The sequence below is a fragment of the Anarrhichthys ocellatus genome, unplaced genomic scaffold (assembly GCF_004355925.1).
Source record: "Anarrhichthys ocellatus isolate YVR2014 unplaced genomic scaffold, GSC_Weel_1.0 scaffold23, whole genome shotgun sequence".
Classification (NCBI taxonomy): domain Eukaryota; kingdom Metazoa; phylum Chordata; class Actinopteri; order Perciformes; family Anarhichadidae; genus Anarrhichthys; species Anarrhichthys ocellatus.
The window spans coordinates 1,871,221-1,896,247 of NW_022280053.1; the positions used below are offsets into that span (position 1 = coordinate 1,871,221).

General features: G+C 44.8%; 1 protein-coding gene across 12 annotated transcripts in view; it reads right to left on the reverse strand.

Moving 5' to 3' along the window:
• The window catches only part of dab2ipb (DAB2 interacting protein b), a 123,176-nt gene that overhangs the window by 29,373 nt on the left and 68,776 nt on the right, over window positions 1-25,027 (reverse strand). For 9 of the 12 annotated variants that reach the window (XM_031860074.1, XM_031860073.1, XM_031860072.1 and 6 more), the window contains 2 exons: window positions 2,720-2,873; window positions 1,652-1,750 (listed from right to left, as the gene is read on the reverse strand). In XM_031860074.1, coding sequence (XP_031715934.1) covers window positions 1,652-1,750; window positions 2,720-2,873 — 253 coding nt within the window. The other 3 variants (XM_031860084.1, XM_031860083.1, XM_031860082.1) reach the window with 3 other exon arrangements.

Sequence of the window (25,027 nt, forward strand, 5' to 3'; positions counted from 1 at the left end):
TCCCACAAAGTGCTAACCCATTCTTATGTCATCATTTGATATTGCCAAGAGTCGGGTGTATTTTTGGCCCTTTTATTCAGATTGCCTTGACAACTACCTCTGAAGATGACAAGAGGAAACGAGGAGCAAATAATTCGATTATTAGAGAGAAACACCAGAGCCTCTCACAATCACAAGGAAGCCATTGAATGTTTGAGATACCGGTAGCTGTGCTGGAGACAGCTCAACAATGTCTGGATGCCTTTTATACGTCACAACATAATATAAAATCATTCTTCTGTGTGTGTGTATATATTTCTGTGGTTCTACATTCATCACACTGTCGGGTGTTTCTGAACTCTGAAATGTAATTTTATCTTTAATGGTGTGTGTGTGTGTGTGGTTCACTTAGTATCTGCATCAAGTGGGAGCAAAATGTCGAGGCGATGTAATCAGTATTAATAACGCGTTGTCAGTTGTGTTTTCAATTTTCCAAATTTCCCCCTGTTGGTTGCAACATAACTCCCTCCTCTAAATCAAGGTGCTCAATACCTTTAATTAGAAATTAAACTTTGCATTATGACACACGGAAATGTATTTATCCAGCCCTCAAAGATGATACCTCTGTAAATGGCCTATTATCATAATTACCCACAATTATAACTTCCACACGAGCTGAATTGTGCAGGTTTAGCATTTAGACTACCTCGTTTCATTTACATTGATTACATATCTGGCAAATAGGCATTGAAAAATCGCTGAAAATATTTTCATTCCCTTTGTTATTTGATATTTCTAATATAATCATCGCCTTCCTCCTCCCAAGCACCAGCGACAGAAAACAGAGACTCCAGGGCGAGGTAACAAATACCGACCTGTGAACCACAAAGTCAAACAGGTGGAGCCTTGCGTGTGTCCTGCCCTGTGAGTCTGTGTCCTCTGTTGACCAAAATGTACTCTGTCATTGGAGATCATTACAGATTTAAAGTTCGCTAGGAGCAAAACATGTTGATCCATTTAACAGAACTCCAAAGACTTCATTATGTAGTTCCAAAGAATTACGGTATCTCACTCCAGTTTTGATGTTTGCCAAAAAAAACATTGCGCCGCATCTAATCTCTCTAAATTATGGAATAATTAAAAAACGCAGCGCAAAGACGGAGCGAGACAGAAATAACACCTCCCTGCCAAAGAAAGCTGAGGAGAGGGAGGACTCCAACGTTACAAAGGAACTTTCTCTTATCCAAACTTCTAATTAGCGAGTCATTTTCTAAACAATGACAGATGAAGGAGCGATGAAGACGCCGTGAGACGGGGGACTAGTTTCTTGGCTTGGACGTGTTTGCCGCTCTGCCTCTGCCACAGCTGCGTTTTTGTGTTCGAGATTACAGATGGCATCATCGATGCTCAAGAGAAAAGCACTTTGGGGCTCTTGGCGCTCCTCGCCGCAACCTCCGTGTCCTCTGTATCCTCTGCGCGGGACGGTGCACTGCCGGATGTGAACACGTCAGGTTGCATTTTGTTTGTGTGAAATTGCGACATAAATGTCAACACCATGTAGCTCAGCTGTCTTCATAATAATCAATGTTGCACACTGTGGTTTGGAATTGTGACACTTGTACACAAGCGCCGATTGCTGCACACAGTCTCGTCCCACCTACTGCGTGTTTACCTTGTTGGGTTGTACCGCTCTCCTCAGATTCTCCATCCATTTGTCTCTCTCGGCTGACGAACGGCACGAAAAACATTTGCTTCCTGTGGAGGTGGTGACCTACAGCCGCCACACAGAGGGAGAAGGAAACCGAAACGCTTTAAACATCAAACTCCGTGCATAACAATGACAGGGAATGAGCCGAACAGAATGTTTTGCTAAACTTAGTTCTAAAGTACCCTTTTGTGTCCGACAGCAAAGAAGCTTAGCAAACAATGCAACACAAGGATATGAGGAGACTGAGGATGACTTGGCAGTGTGGAAGAATGACTGAGCGGTGAGAATGGACAGATGAGAGCGAGAGATGGCTGCCCGGCAGGCTGGATGATGACTGGATAATTCAAAAATGCACAGTGGGAGAGAGAGAACAGAGAGAACAGAGAGAGCAGAAACAAAGAAACAGAATGATGTAATGAGCAGGATAATAAAAAAATGATTAGTGGAGTTTTTTGATCTCTACGGTAAACAGTGGAGGATTGAGCAGTACGTTTCTGTCACCCCGAGTCTCCCTAGCTACAGCTACTAGCTACAGCTACATGTATGCAAGTACGTGTTTGTGCACATTTGGCAATTTGTTGGAAATGACTCCAGTCCGGCGATGATCGTGCCTGAAACAAATTACCGCTGTGCTTCCATTCCATTTTCTACAACCAGAGAAATATAACCACTATCGCTCGCTCCTGTGTTTCTTCAACACAGAACTGCAGTCTGCATCTGAACCTCTGGTTATAATTGGCCATCAGCAGCTAATCAAGAACAGGACTTTCAATAGAGATGTGAAGTGAGAGGAGCAGCTGGATCCGGATTGTTCCCAGCTGTTACTTCTTTTTATTATTGAAATGGTAATTCTGCACTATTTTATGACATTACATACAGGAAATGAACAGAACTTTTACTTACGGATTGCCTGAAATAACTCCACACAGTAGCAACACCAGATCTATGGCTGTGCAGGGCCAGTAGTGGGAATGTTCTGGAGCATTTGTGTGGGTGTTTGTGTACTGTATGCGCGCATGTGTGCCTCCTCACCTCAAAGCAGTAGTCCTGCCCGAGGATGCTGCTGTGAACAGGCTTGATGACAACCTCGTCCTCCATACTTAGGTCCAGGGCTTCCACAGCGCTACTGGGGCTGAGCAATGACTCATGGGAGCGAGACTCCTTCAGCCTTGGCATCAGATGAGATCTAAAGAGTGTCAAAGGAGAGAAAGAGAGAGAGGAAAAGGGTGAGATCTGAGTCACCCTGCAGAGCCCGAGTAGAGGCAGTGAGAGAGCGGCAGCATATGCACGGCGCGTATTAGCGAGCACTCATGGCGAGTGTGAAGGAAGAGAGTGAGAGAGATGATGAAGAGAGGATGCTCCACTTGCCTCAAAGTCAGCGAGTCCTCGGCGTGACAAGCTCTCGCACACGGTATCAACACATGTTCGTGCACCCACTTCTACGCTGACTCCCTGATGGATGCTTTGCGCCTTCTCATTTTCAACTTGAAACATGGATGAATGAAAAAAACGCCTGAAAGATTTGAGTCAAGCTGCGCTGCCAACCAATCGCAGACTGGAACCTGCTATAAATAGGAGGCAATTCCTGCCATTGATTATCATTAATGGTCGCGCTGTGAAAGTTTCCGTGATGTGATAATGCTTCACAGTGATGAACCGCTTGCTATCTCTTTTGTGGAGCCTCGTTTAACAACCACACGCCAACTTACAACCCTGTCAACTCTTCTCCGTTGCACATTGACAGGAGCTCAGAGTGCACTTTAGCAAAGTGTTCAATATTCTGACAGAGACGACCCCGAAGCCTTATTCTTGGTGATTTTTTATAGCCAGGGAGGATTAGGAGACAAACATAAGAGCTTTCCACTGTTTGCTGTCGCCCTACTTTCTGTGTTTTCATAAGAGTTAGTTAGTGAATGGCTGTCACCGGGAAAGAGCAAACGTGTGTCTCCATGCGGTGTGTATATTTGCCCATTACCGCATTTGATCCACATTATTGAGCTTCATATTGAGCCCTCACGTTGAGCTCTTATTCAATAATAACCAGTTATGTTGAAGTATGTTATTCTGCACCATGTCATGAAGTCAAGTAACCGTAAGAAAGCATTAGAAACATACTTATGATGCGTTATAATATGCTTACAGTACGAGCACTCGTAAAGATTCACAATATTTCGGAGTGCTACAGCTCTTGGTGCTGTTGTGTTTCTACCAACCAGTCAGGCTCACAGTGAATAAAGCTAAATATGCTAGCGAGGGCTGTAAGCAGCGACACAAACATCAGCCCCTGACACTGGCAGGACGAGGAAGACAGAGGGTCAATTGCTCGCGTAATGAGAGCGAACATTCTGTTAGTAGTGCCCTCTATGGACGGCTTACACACTAATCCATGCATGTGAGTAGGCCAGTGTGTGTACTGTACATCTCTTCTGTTGCAGCCCTTTGTACAGTCAGCCAGCTTTGTTGTCGAATCCACTGTCCAGTGCGAAGTGGATAATGATCTGGACTCTCTCTCTCTCTCGCTCTCCTTTTTATCTCTATCATAACACACACATTTCATCATCTGAAATAAATGAGAAAAAAAATACATGTGCAAACGCCTCAAGGATAGCTTTGCATGTGAGAATCTAGTTTTTCAGGAGCTCCGAGCCTTCTCCAAAGCACAGCTGCAGAGGAAGTGTGTTTTGCACCTAGCCCTGCTTTGTGATTGGCTGACTGGGTACCGGGCAGAACACAGAGCGAGTCAAGTGAGCGGAGAGGAGGGGAAACAGAGGTTTTCTATGTGGGATGTGCTGTTAAGAGACAGGTAGACACAGTCCCTAAACCTGGCACGATGATGCTTCTATGACTCACAAAGAGACTGACTGAAAGGAAAAAAAATGTATCTGGCAATGCTACACACGGTCAAACATTTTAATGAACTGGTAGCATATATGTTTTCTATATTTAGAATATAAGGAGGCATGCCAGTGTTCTTCATGTGAAAATCAACTTGAACGTGCAGTCAGTGCAGCTCGCCAAAAGCAACATCCTCTGGAGTAATGTTCTACATGATCTGAAGATAAATTGCGGCTGAGAGAGGAATGCATCTTCTAAAAAAGGAATATACTTTACTCCGCTATTATGGTTTTCTTTTTTCTCTCGGCATATCATATTAGCCCATTAGTGTCACTGGGAATGGTGGGAGACTGTGAAAGTATGAATTGATGAATAATAACGCTGCGTGTCATCTGTATGGCACTGTATTAAATTGTACTGTAACGTGTAATTTACAGCATATTGTCAGCCACTTTGTATAAATGACAACGAAAAAAACTGTCTTGTCATGTGAAATCTGCTCATAACTTTTACATCCCCCAGTTTGGCACACTGTTCATGTCGGTCTCTGCAAATAACAGCTGGTATTAAAAGCAGAGCATGCTGTCGTCGTCTCCTCGTCTCCTCGCTTCTCCTCTCTTTTGGTTACCTTCCCCCAACGTCGTCTATTCTCAGCAAACGTCCTTCTACGTCCTTGATAATCCTCCATTACTCTGCCTCCATTTTTAACCTGTCTGCCTCTCATTCAGTGTTTACCTGATGTGTGTGTGTGTGGGGGGGGGGGGAGTATAGTTTATGTTTGGAGGATTCTTTCCCACCCTCTGGCACACATCGTTCCATCGCACTCTGTTCTTATTGCACTGTGATTATCTGCCTTCCCCTCTTTTGGCCACCAATCAATCTATCTCTTCCTCTTCTGGATGTCATGCTGGGCCACCTAAATATTTCAGAAACTATATCCAGGAGATACTCAAGGCTCTAATAGACCAGACACTTCCAGACACACAGACTCAACCACACAAAGCCCTGTAGTAAAATACATAATTGAAAAGGTCATGCCATAAAGATCTGGCGTTGTAAGACCGTGTCAGAATTACAGCAGATGTTGCAAAGAACACTGCTCTGCAATACCTTGTGTTTGGATGCACAACTGTATAAAATGCTAAACATGTTAAAACCTGTTTTACGGGTTGTGAATCGCTGTATGTGACTTGACAGGATTACATAATTAATGGCGCATCAGTGGCTCTGCACATCATGCTTAAATGGCATTTGTGTATGATTTTTAATGAATGAATTTGTCTCCTCTGATCCACATGTACCTTGCCCGATACGCCAACTTGCCTGATACGCCAACTGTTCCAGTTCAGCCGAGTTTAGAAACATTTCAGCAGAAATAATAGGATTTTCTGGCATTCACCCAAACGTTTTTATGCATAACCTTTAGTCCGAAATGAGAAGGCATGACCAATGACCTTGCATGAGTTAGTGTTGCCAAGTTACCGGTTACATTTCGATTTTTTTTTATCACTCGAACACCTTCTCTGGCTGGTGATGTAGGTATACGTTCAGTATTTACGAATTTATGTCCCTGCATCAGTCCAAATCCTATCATGCACTGTGCCCTGCTGGGGTTCAATGGAAACTCAGTTTGGAGTAACAGAGTAGGAGTAGAGCGGAGTAATGGATCGTGAGTGAGTCCGGGCTGCACCCAGCGCGCTCCGTCCCTGCATCCTGTAAAGAGAGTTGATCTGATAGCCTGTCTGGGATCTGAAACCTCAGGCCCATGTAGGCGTCAGAGCACTTAGGCTCCTAACACACTGACTTGATGGCGAGCCGGCTAAACCACAAGGGACTATATTTGTACTGATAGCTCAAGATAGGCTGGATTAATGTACTGCAAGTCCAAACAACGGCACTTTGAAAAGTCCACACCTACTGGGTTCCTGCAAGCGTATGCATCATTTCACTACAATTACATGAGCTACAACAGTTGGAGTGCATGTGAAGTGGTGTTAATCTTCACAGAAACATAATAACCTCTTTGTTTGTGCTTCCACTCATGTTACTAAAACAACCAACATGCAAAATGACCTTAAATGGCCAAATCTTAAGCTTCTGACATAACCAAAACAACAAATACTCCAGTTAATGCTATAGCATTAGGCAGCCTGATGTTAAGTCTCCTTGCTAATAGTGTTTTCTGTGGTAACTGCCCTGCACACTGTTTACACAGCATTCTGCGGTGCTGCTAGACCAGCATTTAAACCAATCGATACGCCTTCCGCTGGCAGACTGGCACGGCAATTACTTGTTAATAATGCTCTCTACCAAACAAACACATGAGCACTGTGTGCAAATAGGCATGCAGATCAACAAGCAGAGCTGGGCAAAGACATACAGGCAGGCAACTAATTGCACTCGCAAATTTGTCTCGTTCCTGCCGAGTAGGGGGCGTGTATTGATACACACGAGCGTCACGATGTCATGTTTTGTGATGCTGTATTCTCAAAAACAATATGGATTTTTAATGAACAGGTTTCGTGCAAAGATTCGGGGCAGACAGTGGGAAGGATGAACTTATTGTAAGTGGCTTTAGTGTGAGTGCTCACTGAATGGTTTGAGTATGTAAATGAATATTTAGCACCAGTTTCTGCCTCTCGTGTATTACCACAAATATAAATAAATAACACGAGTACGGACACATGAAGTAGAACTGACAACGCTTGGCAACCCGACGAGGTTTGATAAGAGCTGTAGCACAGCGGTTAGGCAAGTGGTTTTGCAATCATGTGCTCAAGATGAGGTTGCAATACATTTGATACGTTTTCATCATATTCATATCCCTGTAGAGTCTCAAAATTCATTAACTCCTCACAGCTGGCTTGGTTTGTAGATGGGGCTCAAATGAAAAAAAAGCTCTCGCCAGCCAGCAACACCAACCGCTCTGCAAGCACCTGGGCCCCTGAACTCAGACATCAAAGCAGAAAAAAAAAAAAAAAATCACAGTTAACAACGAAACACGTACCGCGCGCACACATCACAGAGCGGTTGGCCGACCTCGATTATGAACCGCGTGCACTGCAGAGACAGGAAACCGGACAAATAAGCCATTATTCATGCGTCAAGCATCACAAAATACAGTGTCCATTATAGCTTTGGCGCTGAGTCAGAGGGAAGGACCACAGACTGAGATGAAACAACGGCGTGTCTGTCACACTGCAGAACACTGTCACGGGTCTGATCGCTCATTTGATCCAAGCAGATGTGGTAAGTCTTTCTCAGTGCTTGATGGGAATAATGAGCCACTGTCACCACAATCAGCGAGTGAATGTTCCTGCCGATTCATGTCTCTATTTCGCATTTTTATTCAGGCAATACGACGGCATTAGAGTTTTTGGGTAACACCGTGAAAATCTGTGTTTTTGTGCATCGACCTGCCATCTGACGGTTGTCATCTGCACTGGAGTGAACAGTAGCGTGATAGGTAGCGGGAGAATATAGATAACCAAACAAACGTCTGGCCCACAGCGAGAGGCAGAAAGAGGAGGGATCCTGTCAGATGCTGCCGGTGCAGAACGGCGAATGTGAGAGCTGAACCACTGACATGTGGCTACAGTCCTTGCAGTCCGAAAACACCAATCAGGGAGGCCAGAAGATCCAGTCAACAGAACAGCAGAGAAAAAACATCATTCACTGTCGAAGTCAGACAGAGAAAGAATGATCTCTGGGGGGATGAAGGCAGACGTTGAGGTTTGCGAGTGAGTGAAGTGAGCTTGGAGACGCAGCCGCTAATGTGACAGCTTTTAAGTTAAATTCCAATAACCCCTAAAGGGAAAATTGCCACGCATCACACTCAGACACTCTGAATAAAAAAAATCCCCTCTCTGCTCATCCAAGCGCGACCTCTTTGAGTCCTGATTGGCTGCGTCGTACGGCCATGAAAGCGCTAACAATGAGAGCGAAAGGGAAAACATTAAAAAAAAAGTGCATTTAAAACAGATGGGTAATGTAGATGAGTGGGCGCAGTCTAGTCCACGTTGGTCCACATCCAGTGCATTAGTGCTTTGCGGCACCTGTGCTGGTCGACAGCGTCGGCTCTTTAGGCTTAGGCTCTTACAGTGCCAGCGGTCTAATGCACACAAGACAAAAGAGAGATTATTCTGGGAAGAGCAAAGAGGGAGACACTGCCCCAGGCATCGCTGCACCAAACAAGGGGGGATAGGAGCTGAAGCTATGGTGTGACCACCTTTGTGAAGAGAAACAAGAACCAGTTAGTGCCATAGATGGGAGCACACATTGGCCAAAAGTACAGGAGGACAAAGAGGGCCTTTCATTTACAGGGAGGAGGGAAGCTTTTAAAAGGCAAGAATGGGACACATGCAAACACACCCTTTTCACTAAACAAACATAGGAAAGGAGGGCGTTAGCATTAGCATCTCCTAAATGATCGGATCCTCTGGGAGTCTGAAGGGATGCCTGACTCAGAGCACTGGCAGACACACTAGATGATGGGGAAGTTTGGCTGCTAACTGAGATAAGGTGGTTGGAGAACAACTGTTGGGAGAGCCAACGCAGCCACTGAGCCAGGCTGCAACGGGCACACGCAGATGCAACGGCTTGATTACAGCGAGAGTCCCCGCTAGGCTGGGAGGGTAATTCAGTGTAACATCTGCTAGGACACTCACTGCAGGAGACCAACACGGAGCGCAGAGGAGCTGCTCTGGAGCAGGACCGGCGTCGGCTCTGAAGTCATGTGCCGAGTGAAAAGAGAGCGGAACAGCTGGCCGCGAATACAACCACTGGACAGGGGAGATCACGGTAGCAGCTGCAGCACACAGCATGCCAATTACCTGTGATCGTCTGCGAGGACTTTTTTTTACATTTGTGGTGATTTCATGGCTGTGTTGGATTGGATACATGTAGCATATCCTTCTTATTCATATTTATTTCCCTTATCCCAGATGAGTTGAAAGAGCCAAAAGTGAAAAAGGGGTCATTAGAGGATATTGCTTCTCCAGAACAATGGACTTTGTTTCACCGAGAGCAATGTGTGTGGGTGAGTGGGTATTTGTCCACAGCTCTACTTACTGTCACATCGGGGGGGTGAGTCGATCCAAATAGGATAGCCAGAACATCGCAGTGTAAAGAGAATGTATAATGAGGTCAAAGGTCGCACTAATGAGTAACTCCTTAAGTAGCAACTATGGTCAGACGGCAAAGGTCAACCGTCATGCTAATGACGGACGGCCATCTGGGACCTCGCCAATGCAGTATTATTGATATATTGATTTAATCAATGCCCTTTATGGGACACAAAGGGGGGGGGGGGGGGGGGGGTGTCATCATGATTGAATATGACTGTACTGGAATACACACACATTTGTTCTTCAGTCAAGCGGCCTGGTGGAATACTCCGTCTCATGACTTCATGTCCCTGGCCTAGAGTGACTAGTCGCCCACACACATTCACACACGAGTGGTATCCCCCCCCAAGCAGTACCAACACTCGCCCACACAGAAAACGCTGCCGCAACTGAAACAGGGGAGTGAAATATGATCGTGGCAACAATGTCTTCTTTAAAATGCCTTTGCCTTTCTTAACTGTCGTACAGAAATGCCTCACATGACGGATTCATAATCGGTTGCACTGAAATGTCATATACTGTGAGGTACTTGTGGGACAAAATATATTATTAATTTATCGGATTCTACTTTTGTTGATTTTTGCTGATCCATTATTGTTCTTTTACTCCGTCTCACATAATTCACTACAATTCACTTTTTTCCTCATTTGGACCAGTCTGTCAGCGCTCTATATACGTGTAGTATATTTTCACCAGACTAACAGGAACATGGAGCAACTGCGCCAGAGTTTGGACAGAGTACAAAGCAACAGCACCATAAATGCTTTCGTTTAACTTACACGATCAATAATATGAGGTCTGGTGAAGTCATGGGCTTGGAATTGATTATTTCCAAAACCAAGCAAAGCGAAATTAACTACAAGCAATATCATATATTACACTATTGATTTTTGCTTATGACTAGATATATTCTGTATTATTTATCATTAAAAGGTGTGCCACAAACTGCACTTCAGACTGCACAGGAACAAAATGAAAAGATGCACAAGATTTGAAAATAGGAATACTTGACTGTGAACAAACGTTGTTGTAGTCACGCCTGACTGTTATAACCGTGTAGCAGCACTACAGTACATCTCTGTAAAAACACAACATCTTTCATACTTTTCGCTTTGTAATTCAAATTACCTCTGACCACCATTTCCGCTCAGCACACTCATTAATTCTGCACTAAAATACCACAGCAGAGAGGAGATCAGGGCAGTGGTAGAAGACGAAGGCAGAGATAATAAAGTTATCATCATAAGACAGTGAAAACGCCAGCCTAATTGAGCCGCTGTCTGCCCAATTAACGGACTTATCGTCTGGCTTCGGGCCAGCGAGCCTTAATGTTAAACCCTGTGGGCAGCGAGGTGTCAGGCTGTCCTTGGACAAGAGAATATGACTTGACTAGAGAAGAGAAACCATGATTTCCTGAATCAGAGACGCTGTTATACTCTAGATGTCATATTAATGATCCCCTCCCATAGCACGCACACACACACACACACACATAGACAGACAAATACATGTTTTGCACTCAAGAGTCTAACATTTCCTATTTTTTTATTCCATCATTGATTTGTCATTTAATCGCAGCAATATAGGTATGCCTTAATCCCAAAGCTTCACAGCGACAATAATAGAGGTTTAGAGGCAAGACAGCGGGTATGACTCAGCTGTGAGATTACTCAAGGCCCGCCAGGGTCACGGAGAGTGTGTGCATCTGTGATCATGTGTATATAGGACAGACGAAAAGGATTGTAATTCTACTTTTTAGCACAAACTGAAGAAAATATAAATTAGTTACAAGCAAGAAAGCTTTTTTTCCTCTTGAAATCTTGCATAACTGTTAAGTGCTTGGGGAACTGATAACAACATGGGCAAAGCAGTAGAAGAGATGAGGAAGTGTGCTTTTCACTTCTGGCCCTGAATATTCAGACGCCCCTGTGGCATTGGACAAAGAACGAGGCAAACACTTAAGTTCACGCAGAGAAAGAGGGCAGAGACTTTCTTCCCACACAAAACATGGAAAAACAACATCAAAGCTGATCTCTGCAAACACTACTCTTCTTAATATAGAATACACGTTTAGTCGTTCCATTTTTATTATCACCAGATTTAGCCAGGTGAAATATCTTCAGCACATAATTGGTTCTAAATTGAGAAGCGTACTGTCAATACCGGGATCATAGTTGCGCACTAAGCCGTAGATTCACCTCTGGCACTGAATAGTTTTCATGTTCAAGTCTAAACGTGTCCTTGTTTTTCCCTCTGTGCCGTTCCTCTCCAACTATTCAGATGTACTTTGTCCTTTCTGCTTTTTAATCAGCTATCCTGACCTTTCTTTACAATCCTAATTCATACAGAAAGTACTGTACGCCATTTGTGTGGCAAAGAAAAATAGTTAGATGAAGCCACAATGAACAGCTCTGAGGGAACCGTGGGTGGATGCAGAGACAGAGGTTTCCAAAAACCACAGCGTGCAGCTGTGACCATCCACGGTGAATGAGGAATTTTAAAGAAAAAGACACTTACGATCTACTGAATATGTGAAACATGGTCCAGCAGCACCTCTCCAAGCTGGATTCCCCAAAACGCACAACTCCACTTCGGGTTGCATTCCTCACCGGCGGCTGGTCTCAGTGTTTTTTCCAGACTATTTTTGAGTCTCTGGGAACGTGGCTGGAGCCTCTGCCCTCTGAGCTAAACCACACCGCTCCCAAAGGATGTCTGTTGCTACTAACACACCCCTCTCCACATCCCATTTAAAAAGACAGCGCCGTTTTTTAAGGACAAGCCTGCCCATAGTCCAGAGGAACGTTACACAGTGAGGACGTTATGCATAAACACTATGCTCATGACATGGACTTATGAAGGTAAGAGTCAAGGGGCTGGATATGGAGCTTCAAAATAAAATACTACATAATAATACTACAATGTAAAGTCGACAAATGATCCTACAGAATATATCCTATAGCAAATAAGTGCTCAAATGTGCATTTATAGCACTAATGGTACTTTTTGGAAGGGCTTCTTTTTAACCTCCTTTGTCACCACGCTACTTTTATCTTCATGATTATACATCACGCTTATAGTTTTGCTGTCGTATTTCTACAACAATGATCACAAAGTTATTTTCAGAGGAAAACATTGCAAAAACAAATGCTCACGACACATCTAATGTACAGTAAAGGACAGTGCTGACTCCTACTGTCTCCGTTCCTAGTAGGACAACAAAGAATTAGGCCAAAAAAGGGGTGAAGGAAGGAAACAGCTGACAGCCTGATATGAAGTTATTTAGGTGCAACTGTCTGAGAAATATAGCAAATTCTATATATTTTTTTTAGCTGAAGTCAGTCCCTAGGATGCGCAGCTCTTCTGTCATCATCAGATCTGTCTCCCCTGCTTTTTCTCACACTGACATAGACCCCGAGTTGGCAGCCAGGAAGTCAGCCTGCCTCCTCCTCCCACCATGTGTCCCCGTAGAGCAGGAAACAAAGGCTCAGCCTTCAGCACCGCACTCTGTGGGAAAATGCTGGGTCCTTGGCCGGAGAGATGGACTCCAAGAAAAACCAGCGGAGAAGGGCACAAAAAAATGGAAAAGAGGGAGCAAGAGAGAGAGAGGGAGAAAATGTGGCCGGCCATGGTTTAAGGAGGGAGCGCACTGCCAGATGTATTGTACGGCTGTTTTTGCATAGCTGGCGAAACAGTGAGAAAAGACTGATGTCACAGCTAAGACATGCTGTCAACAAACGCTTCCAAACTGATGTTTGAGCACGAAAAAAAAAAAAGAAATCTGTGAAATTATTACAAGGAAACAAGTCCAGCTGGGCACGGAGCAGCTTCAGTACTTCCTATTAAAATGCTTTCTGAACGACAGGGGAATATTTCAGCTCAATCATTCACCAGAAATTGCATAGACGTCACAATGTGTATAAAGACTCAAGTGAAACTCTACAGGAGCCAGTGGACAATGGATTTCATTGTGTGCTATACAGTGGAGAGGTCTTTGCACCCCATTATAGACGGAGGGTTTTCTCCAGCTCCAAAACAATTTTAGTATCATTTGGGGAGGTGAAACTGGAGGAGGTTTAATGTACTTGTTCCCCCCACTGATGCAGTGGATTAGAGTTGCTTGCTCTTATCACAAGTAAACAGACCTGCGTGCCTTGCTGTTCTGGAGAATGGCTGGGTAAAGGTTAACTACAAAGCCAGGGCCTGGAGACTAAACACTCAGGGGGGATTTCCTCATTCCTCTGGTCTGGGTCATGATAATATCATACCTCATAGGCTTGTTTGGAGTGCAACTGCTCCAAAATATAATGTAGGTGCACGCAAGGCTATTCTTTCTATGGGAGTTTATTTGTAATCACTGTGGCAGGAGAGGAATACAGAAAACTATCTCAATGTTTTCGTTTCCTGTGAATAACGAACAATAGCCTTCTGTACCGAATCACGTAGCAGCACGACTTTTACATCTCGCATGTGCATATGAGCATTAGTTTGTGCAGATACGGTTTCCGTGCATGCGCACACACACTCAAACAGAAAGTGTATTGGTAGAACGATGTGAATTTGTGAGAAAAATCCATGTCAGATGCGAGCCAAGGTGTGTGTGTGTGGGCGGGGTATGCGCAAGATCATGAGCCAAGTGTACAGCAGACAGACAGCGTGGGTCATGAGAGAAGGTGGGAGAGACGGTCCCTGGAAGGCCTCGCCTCTGAAAAGTTATTCCCCTGCCTATCCGCTCACCCGTTTAGAGGAGCACCACCTGCCTGCACCGAGGCCCCGGGAGGAAGAGAGGGAGGGACGCGGAGGGAAATAGTCGGTGGATTTGGGCCGTTCCCGGAAGGCTTCTACAAGTCTGCATCGCAGAGTGGTAGGTGGCGAAATGGAGAGAGGGTGACACACGTTGGACAAGTAGGTGTTGATAGAGGGCCGGCAAGAACAGAGGGCAGAGGGAGAGGAAGATGAAGAGACTGACGGGACGGAGAGAAGAGCAAATTGAACTCGCATCAACGTTCCAGTGACTCAAGTAGAGAGGATATGGATATTACTGCAATCAGGAGGACGGCAAGATCGAGAATAATTTCTGTTACTGCAGTGAATGTGGGCTGTACGTGATAGTTTAATTAGATACTTCTGCTGTTAAATATGAAAGGTGATCCCTCCCATGAAGTGTATGGGCAATATGATGACATATACCGGTTTTGTAAAACGTCTATCCCTTTAAGATGTCTGGTTGTCTGAATCTAAAGACAGCGTCGCTCTGTCTAGAAGTGTAGGCACAGGAAGTGAAGTGAGAGGAAATGATACGCAAAGAGAAGCATTAGAGATCTTTCCCTCCATCACTCCATCCCTCCATCCCTCTATAGCCGGCCCTCCATTTCATTTTCGTAAAGCAGCTTACTGTAGAGAGACAGGCACGCAGATAAAACAGAGAGACGGGGCAGTGGCGTCAGCTCTTCTGCATGTTTGTGTAAAAGAAATATAAATATATATATAGACAGAGATAAAAGAGTACTGTATGAGAGCAGAAGGACAGAAAGAGACCTTTAGGACTGATGCTTGAAAGCTCTCCTCTCTTGTTGCTCCTATAGACTCTGCACTACGGCCTTCAGGGCAGGAAAGAGCGAGTGAGTGATTCAATTATTGACAACATGCAACGCTGCCCTATCATGAGCATATGCTCGTCTTTCATCCGCTACCAGACAGAGTTGAAAAGATTCAGAGCAACGTTGCTGAATGTCTTTGACGCAGCCTACTTACGACCGTCTTTCATTCACAACGGCGAGCTGGATTGAAGTCGATATTCTAACCTTCAATTTTGTCGACGGGCACCACAACTTTCAAAGAATTAAAACTCACTGAATGCAAGGCCTTGGATATCAAGGCCCGTCCGTCTCTCTTCCTTTCATGCTGCAACTTCTTTTCAGATCGATCACTTTGACGAAAAGAAGTGCAGACGCTCAAATCAAGTGTGCTAAAAAAATCACCAAATTTGGAGATACCTGGTATTCAGGACGGCAACAATACATTTGAAAATGTCAAATTGCCTCAAAATAGATAACTATTTATAGACAACAAACAAGCAATGGTCCTGAACCCCTGCTTGCTTGGATGTTTGTATTTGTGTGGTCGTGAGTCAGTGTTGCTGATCGAGTGTTCCGACTGTGGCTGTTTCTCCGTCCCCCCCCCGTGTGAACCCGCCAACGGTTCAGACCTATTGTCCCACAGTGGAGTGGCCCATGGGTGCGGCACTGACCCGCTGCTCCCTCCCTCCCCCGTACGTGTGTCTGATCAAATGCTCTGCTCCACTTCACCAGCTCTCAGTAAATCAATGGACCTCACGGAGATGATCTATGACAGAGTAATTACACAGAGACGGAACAATGGAGAGACGGGGAGGAAGTAGCAGAAATATACTGTACAAAGCTCTGCATTGATTCTGGCCCTTCCCTGCAACACGGATATATTATGAATATTATAACACTATATTTCATGTCATTATACATCAGTGTTGAATTTCATGAATTCAATTTTGTCCAGTGCATTACATAAGAACAGTCCAACAGCAGGATTTAAGGGCAAAGTCCTGGAAAAGGGAATAAATTCTGCATAAGAGGTTTAGTCCCCCAGAATAAACTAGTACACTAAATATTGGAAAATGGACAAGAGCAGACTGTCGGTCCCTTTTCGTTTCAGTCATCTTATGTGCTTTTCCCTTTCTCACAATGTTTGTCATCTCTCCATCTCACATTGGCTCTACCCATCTCCCCATCTTGTCCATGTTTAAGGCTGTGAAAATGACTAACGGCTCTATTTCTCGCTCTGCCATCCTTTCGTTCAGGCTTCTGGGATTGGAACATACTAAAACACGCGCTCGGGAACATATGCATATATCTGCATACAGCATGTGCACATGTACTAATGTGTGCAAAAACATTTGTTTGTACATGCAAACATATACAGAACCCCAGGCTGGGAGGGGGGGGGCAGGAATCACACTGTTACTGCATATAAATACAGGCTGCCACAAATGCTTGGAGCGTAATATGTAGAAGTCAAGCTCGGTTTTTGTTCTTGAGGGCTCGACAGCACGCTACAATCAGGAAGACCACCGGCTGAGCTCTCACACTGAACCAGTTCTGCACACTGCAGTGAACAAGCTGCACAAAGCCATCAGACTGTCATTGATGTGTCTGCTAAACCAAAGATGGCTTTCTCCCGTGAAGCCATCACCGAGGAAAATACACGTTAGTGGGAATGCCGTTCTCCGGCAGAAACTGTTTAACTAAACTCTGCCTCCATTATGTGGCAGGGAGGTACGACTGCACCGAGCAGTTTGCTGAATGCCTCAGTGTTTCATCCGTCCTCTTAATGAGACACATTAAAACGGAATAACTCAACGAACTGGAATAACTTCATTATACTCGATGTGCGGTTGCTGACGAATTTCATGCATGTAAGTAGCATGTATAGTGAGATTCAAGTGTGAAACTGGGCACGGTGCGTTAACTGGGCCGCGGATGTTTGTGGGATAATCGAATCAACGTCAGGAAATACATCTGAATAATCCATGCGTAAAGATGAAAATAACTCACATGATAATGTGTACTGACTGACTTAATAGCATCCCGTAAGATCACTTTGAATCTGAAATATAAACGAAAATACAGACGAAATGATGACTAACCGGCAAGATTATCCCGGAGACATTACAATGTATCAACGATGGAATGAGCTGTTGCTCTCCCAAACTCTCTATCCTCAAGACACACGGCTCTCTTTCTCTTTAGCCGCTGATAATTGCCTCCAACATACGGACTTCCACTGAGAATGACAGCCGAAAATCAGCCGGCTGACCTCAAAGCTTGGCCCAGTCATCTGATTTGTGTTAGCTGGCTGCCCTCTGTCACACAGGCCAGCTTTGTGTGATGTTGCTACATGTAGGTTATGGTCACCACTCGGAATCAAAACCCCATCTCTGTATTATCATCTCTGATGTTATATGTCTAAACCCGATGTTATATATACATATATATACACATTTATGTGTGTAATAAATGCACCGCTCTGAATGAAAGCCCTTTGGGAGTTAAAAGCAATTATATAATAATGACTGAGTAACCTGGATGTACGCAGAGTGTAGTAGAGTGTGTGTGTGTGTGTGTGTGTGTGTGTGCGTTCAGGAGAGCAGTCTCCTTTGCGTCGTCACTGATTGAGAGAAGCAAAGGAGGAGGACGGCACAGCTGGACAGCACACAGAGGCAGAGGAGCGTAAACAGTCTCAATGAAGCATCCTCTCGTCCACATTGCTATTCGCCGCCGCACATAAGAACAGAAAAATATATAAGACGTCCCGCCGCCTGAACCCAAGCAAAACCAACACACAAAGGACGGCGAGTGACATGTGAAAAGCAGCGTAACACTCACCAGGCATTGTCAGAATTCCACAGAACAATCAAAGGCAAGCGGAGAGAGAAACCGAGGCTGAGCCGGAATAAGAGAGGAGAAAAAAAGAAAAAGAAAAAAAGAGGCAGGGATGGATGAGGGCAGAGGCGATTTCAAAGCTCCATTTTTTTTTTCCCCCCCTGCTGCCGATGCAGACCGCTGCTTCGCCTCTTTGCTTCCTTACTTGTGGTTCTCTTCCTCCTTCTCTCTCCTCCTGCTGCTGCTTTAAGACAAGGGGTGGAGAGTAAGCGCTACAATGCTCTCCCTCTCTTGCTGCTCCCTTTCCTCCTTTCGTTCTCCCACCCTCTCTTGGTCACCCAGTGCAGAGCGTGCCCTACTTCCTGTGTTGTCTCTGGAATGGGACACACTCTCTCCTCTCCGTTTTCTTTCATTCGGCATGAATGAATTTAAGGGTTCCCCGACACTCGACTCTTGATTTGGGAATGATGAAGATTGTTTCCCTTTTCTCCTCTGCTGTCTCTCCCCCCCCTCACACAAACTCCAGCTTATCCCACTCCCTTTCACTATCAGTGATTGACTGCACCTCCCATGCGCAGGGAGGAGCCTGCATATGTTGTGCGAGGGTGTGTGTGTGTGTGTGGGGGGGGGATTACATGTTTGGGTGTGTGGCGTAGACTAGCTTGGCCCTGCCCCCCCCCCCTTCTTGTGTTGCTCCAGTGGGAGTGCGTGTGCTCTTTGTCCTGTCAACTGTTGTGCGAGGTGTGCTGCTTTCCCTGTCAGCCACTACTGCTGCTGCTGCTGCCGCCGTCACCGCCTCCGCTTGGGACCGAGGGGGTTGCATGTGCTCTGAGCATGGACTCGGTTCAGCTGGGACACAAGGACTCATGCTGGGGGGCTCAGAAAGAAAATAAAACCCAAACAAAACAAAAAAACAGTGTACATATGAGGCTGGAGCTCAGCTTTGGCAAAGTGACTTGGCTGATGGGGCCAGCCAAAGGGTCGGTGGTGGTGAGACCGGAATGTGTGTGGGAGGGTTTTGCCACGCTCAATTTGAGCCATGATTGGTAGACTGGCAGAGCAGATATGGGATAGTTCGAGGCTATTTCTAGAGCTTACACCCTGATGGAGCTGGCACGAGGGGATGAAGGGCCGGGGCGGGACGCACCGATAAGGGCAGGGCAGCTGTGGAGAGCTGTTTCAGAAGAGCCACGGCCACTAATCTGCACTCCCTGCACGTCTGCAGTGATGTCATCCAACATGACATCACCCTTAGCCCTTACTCTCCCGGACACATGACACAAACACACACACACACACACACACACACACTTGTGCGCGTGTAAACCAAAAGGATCACACAATGGGATGTGGAGGAGGGTGAGCTCTGAGTTCACTCCCGTGCTTAACAAAAGGTCACACACACATTGTTAGGTTTATAATGAGCAAATCATGGTACGTACTTCAGTAGCTTTCTGCTGGCCACCTGTTTCCTCCTGAAGCTGACCAAATAGTTTCGCCTAAAACCATTTCGAGTGGCTTCACTCTATTCAAGTCAGAATCTGTGAGGTTTATCTTCCCATTTTATGAGCCTAAAACAGGCTATTTTAATCCAAATCAACATCTTTTCCTAAACCTACGCGAGTAATTGTGTAGTTTAAACCTGACTATGTTGTTTCCTTTGAAGAAGGAAGCGTATTGTTGAAGGATTGTATGCTATAACGATACAAATTGACACGTGTTGCTGGACTTTCCAAGTAAAACGCACGGAAAATGAGGAAAGTTACTTTTTGTAAGATATCGTACGAACTGTTGTATAAGGAACTACTGTCTAAAACACTGAATATATGTATACAGTAAGAATTTGAAGAATACAGCATCATACAGTATATAAACCATGATTACAGGTTCATTAAAACCTGTAACCTGACATTACTTCAATCTCAGCATGACATGTTGTGAATTAAAGATTAATTATCTATTCTTACTGTGAGAGCACTGTCCAGTGCAATTCAGTGCAATTGCTCTGCGATGACTGGGGGGTGATAAAACAACACGGTACATTTTGATTGCAAACTGTATTGCAATTTATAAAGGTTTTTCTTTGGTTAGTTTACTCCTTACCTGAACAGATAATTATTATATTATAGATGCAAACCTGTCATGCAAAACACAGACGGGCTAGCTCAAAATAGCTGTTGCTAATAATGCATTTACCAGCTTGTATCAGCATGAAATGCAGCCCAAAAAAAATTTGTATTTTCCCAACATCTTTGAAGGTAAAATGACTAAATTAAAGCCAGGCTAACGACACACTACTCTACATCTGCACAAGTGAAATTATTAATATGAAAGCATTCTTTGCACAAGCCTTGCAGTACTGTAAAGTGCATGAAATACACAAACAACGACGTGCTCAGAACTCTGTGACTGTATCATGCGTTAAGCACGCTGTGTTTTGTGATAGAAGGGGCACGAGTGCAGCCTGAGTGCAGCGAGCTATTCGAGAGGGTTTGTAAATGCACAATGAAAAGCTGAACGTCTGACCCAGACATAATCCAGCTAACAATGACAGCACTCAAAGAATAGACTCATAGCGCTTTTTTTAAAAAGGGATACTGAGGTCCGTCCAGCTCCGTCTCATCTCTCCTTTACTTCAGTGCTTGTCCCCATATTTACAATTCTCTGTGTGGTGAGCATGCAATACAGTGCAATGACAGCCATCAGTACAGAGTGCAACAGTGGCAGTCCAGACTCCAGCAATCAGTCAAATAGATTCTGACGAATTCCAGCATGTTGCAAAAAAAATGCTTTATCGCAAAGGTTGTTTTGTTGGTGTAAATGGGAACGACAGGAGAGCATCCTGTGGAATGTAATGTTCCTTTGGCGTTAGTGGCAGCCCATCCTTGGGTAAAACGGAGGAGACGGAGAGGAGAGGTAAACAGGCAGCTCGGCACCTTGGATCTTAAATGTTTGTTTCTAACTAGGTCAGACCGCAGCAGCGGCGCTGGGCTGCTGTTACGCCACATCTGCCAGTCTCTCTTTTCTCTTCTTCAGCTCGATTCAGTTCGAGCTATACCAGATAAATATTTGCCAGAAATACTATTTTATTAACAGAGCATACATACGGGCTATACATCAAAAAGAATGATACATTACAGAAAACACATTATTAAATGTTTATCTACTATATAGAGCCGCGATGTTGGCATCAATGCGCGGAGAAGAGGTTAAAGATTGGGCAACACTCGACCTGGCAATGATGACACTTATTCATGTTCAAACTTTTACATTTACAGCTCACTGTGGAATGAACTACTGATTGAGGGAGCAGTGAATGAGTGAACGAGGGAGTCATTTTGGACACAGTTTAGTTGCTGGCGTTGCGAGCCAGCTGTAATGTGAATCAGTCCATGCAAAGTCAGAAGGACCAATCAACATTTGGACGGAAGGCCAGCTCGACAGATCCCTGCTGGCTTGTATCACAAACAGCAACAGAAGTGAGAGCGATGCTGATCAGTCTGCAGAAACTTGAAAAGATGTTGCTTTCTGCAAATGATCGAAGCATACTGGATAGGCAGATGGTCACTGGCAGCTTAAAAATATTCAGGGCATTAGGATGCAGCGCGTATTTTGCCTTTCTCGGGCTCCTCGTATCACGTGTTACCGCATGCGCATGTCATCACACTACGTGGTTGTCAACACTCAGACCAGAGTACAAGTGAAAGTATACGTCTCCTATAGGCCGCCGCTGTAATATCTTCGTGAAGCGTCCGACCTCTTTTACGCATGCATGTGTGTGTGTGTGTGCGTTAACACTCAATATTATTATTATGTTTTTACATTTTTGTTATTTTGTACATAGATTATTTCCGTTGAAAAGTGGAGGTTGAGGAGTCTGACACACCAAACAAACAGACTAGAGAAATGACTTCCCTCATCGGATGTTATAGCTCCTGTATTCAATCCTGCTCTAGAGAAAACTCTCGAGGTTTGGATAGGACAGAGCGCCCCGTCAGCATATGACCCCCCCATACAGGGACACCCAAATACATTATCGAGCTGGTGAAAAACACTGGTGTGTGACTCTTTACTCTTTTACCTTACACTCTTCCTCTATTCCGTAAGTTATATTAAAGTAAAAACATGTATTCCTTAAATGTAAACACTGTCAATGATGCTTCAAAAAGGCAAAAAAATATATTCATAACAATGAGTGCATGACAAATCACTGATAAGCATGTGTAACCGGGGTAGATTAAAGAGAGCCATGAATGAGTAAATGAGTGTTTGCATGCGTACTGAGCAGTCCTTTAAAAGGGATGCGCAGGGAGCCGCTTTGATGGGGCCCTCTGTATTCCTGTCACGCCCAAGGCCCTATCCATTACAGCTCATTACCCGGGGAGAGAATGAAAGAGAGGAGACCCTTGGCCGCACTCGCCCGGGCTCACAGAAGGCCCAGCAGGGTTAAACATCAACCCAGCCACCGAAACCTACCAGCTGGGCAGGTGTCAACACCACTAGGATTGCTGAGGGGATGATGCTGCAACAAACTATGGAGAAAGTAAAGTGATCACAGAAGTAATATACAGCACAGCTCCCTGGAATACATTGAACGTAATTTGGTGAGATGTAAATCACGCACATTCTGCCGATTTGCTATCGGGATGAGGGAAAGGAAGTATGTAACAAGCGAAAGGTTTTCAAACCGCACCGAGCTGAGAAATAGAACGAACCGAGGCCATTTAAAATCTAATTGCACATTAGCACATCATAATGGATCCTTCAATCGCGACGCTTTCTTCTTGTTTCAGCTACTGCACTTAACAGGCGTAAGCTGAATCTGAAAAGATCAGTATATCTGTTGGAGGGCACAATTTGTGCATCAATTAATTTGTTCAGTCTACAAATAGGACTGACTGAAGGTGTCAGCTTTTAAGTCACTGAATTCAATCTTTTTTTCACGGAACGAACACACTCAGTTTGGTTCTGGGATTATAATTAAAAAGAAAGAAAACATACTCGGATGCTTGTCCTGACATTTCCATGTGAACAACAAAACAGATTCAGTAATTGGGCGCTGGTGTTCTCTGTCTGTGAGAGTGTTTGGACATCCAACACCAGCAGTAAGAGAAACCCGTCTCATTCATGGGAGCTTATCTTAGTTCATGTACTTAAGCTAATCCGGGGACTCTGAGTAACAGACGATACAACCTTGAAAATCTACAAAAAGTTATTTTGCCTGAATCTGGCGGAACATTGGAACAAAATAAATAAATAAATCACACACTAAGCCGGGCTGCTAGAACTTCAAAACTGAATAGCCATCTCTGTCCTTGTTGCAAATGAAGAGCCCTCTGTTTATGAAAGCAGGTCAAATTAACCTTTTCAAAACACCCACCTCTGTCTTAGCACCTAAACAACTACGCATTACTCTTGAATTAATAATGTGCTCGTTACAATCTCGGATAGAGAGGGGATAATGCCGTGAAGCCTTGAAAATCATCACCGAATTAAAGCCATTATGTTTTTAGATGCTTTTGCTCTCCTAGTCTGCATGGGGATGGAGCATAATAATGCACGGTGGTAGGGCAAACCTGCTCTGTACAACACATTAATACCCTGAGAGCTCCGTTTCATCTACGCCGAATCATGCTGATGCATTGCAAATGAGATGGCGAGAGGGGAAGGATGCCAAAGAGAGAAGGAGAACGATGCAGTCTTCCTCTGCCTAATTATCCTGCTGCAATGAACAGAATGAAAACACTGCTGTTGTTTTTCTTCTTATTGGCGGAAAAAAAATAAAAAAATCTGTAACCGGGCATTTGATTGTTGTCGCTACTTCGAGCATTACTTCAATGGACAGTGTCCACGCCCACATCCTTACTGTGTGTGCACGCCAGTAATCACCCCCTACAAATACTGAATCAACATTTGAGAAGACCGTGCAGTGAATGAAGAATAAGTGAATGAATGAATACGCTGATGCCAGGATGAATTGATAACAACATGGATCACTTATCTGACTGTAAGAAAAGGAGACAGTGTGTGTGTGTGTGTGTGTGTGTGTGTGTGTTGCTGTTGTTGTGCACATGAGATCAACAAGCATGTGACCTTCAGCAACAGGGAAGTGGGATTGATGGAATGACTGGAGGGAAGAAGGAGGATGACGAGCTGGTAAAGGAGACATTTCCCCTACAATGAGGAGAGACAACAGGGTGTATGCAAATTATCACAAATATGAACAAGAGGAGAGGCGAGGAGAGGAGAACATTGGTGCAGTGGCACGAAATGAGGACGAAGAGGGCAAAGAGAGAGGAGAGAAGAGGATCCGGGGACAAGTCTGTGAGCGCTGGATTGGGTTTAATGGAGCGGAAATCCACCAGCGAGCCGCGGCTCCGAACGCAGCTATTAGCATGAACGGAGCAAATAAGACGGGAGCAAAGTGACAAATGATAGCGAAGCAGGAATGGACACGGGAGACGGAAGAAATTACCACATGAGCGGGGGGGGGGGGCAGAGGCTCATAACATGAAGGGTTTACAGACGATGCTGGCAGAGCAAAAAAAGTGAATGTCAGTAAGTGAGTGAGATGTGGAGTGAGATGGGGAGAGGAAGAAGGGAGGGAGCAATAGAAAAGGTTGGATATTACAGTGGAACCACCTGGGGAATGTTTACAGAATTTAATAACTCTAAATGGCATCACTTTATTGGATTTATGGATGGATGTGTCTCTCACTCCCTCACAGTGCTGCTATGTTCTCACAGACACGCTCCCAACACCCCCACCTGCAACAATTACCGCGGTAACCCATTGGTGCAGCTTTATGAAAAATGACAGGGGGGGGGGGGGGGGGGTTTGTATCGAGGGCTCTCGAATCCCGTTCAGAGCTTCGGGCTAAAGCTTCTTACAACACGGGTGCTGACACCACTGTTTCACTACCTTATATGGTCGGTGGAACTGTGACATCATGCCTGTCATTTCA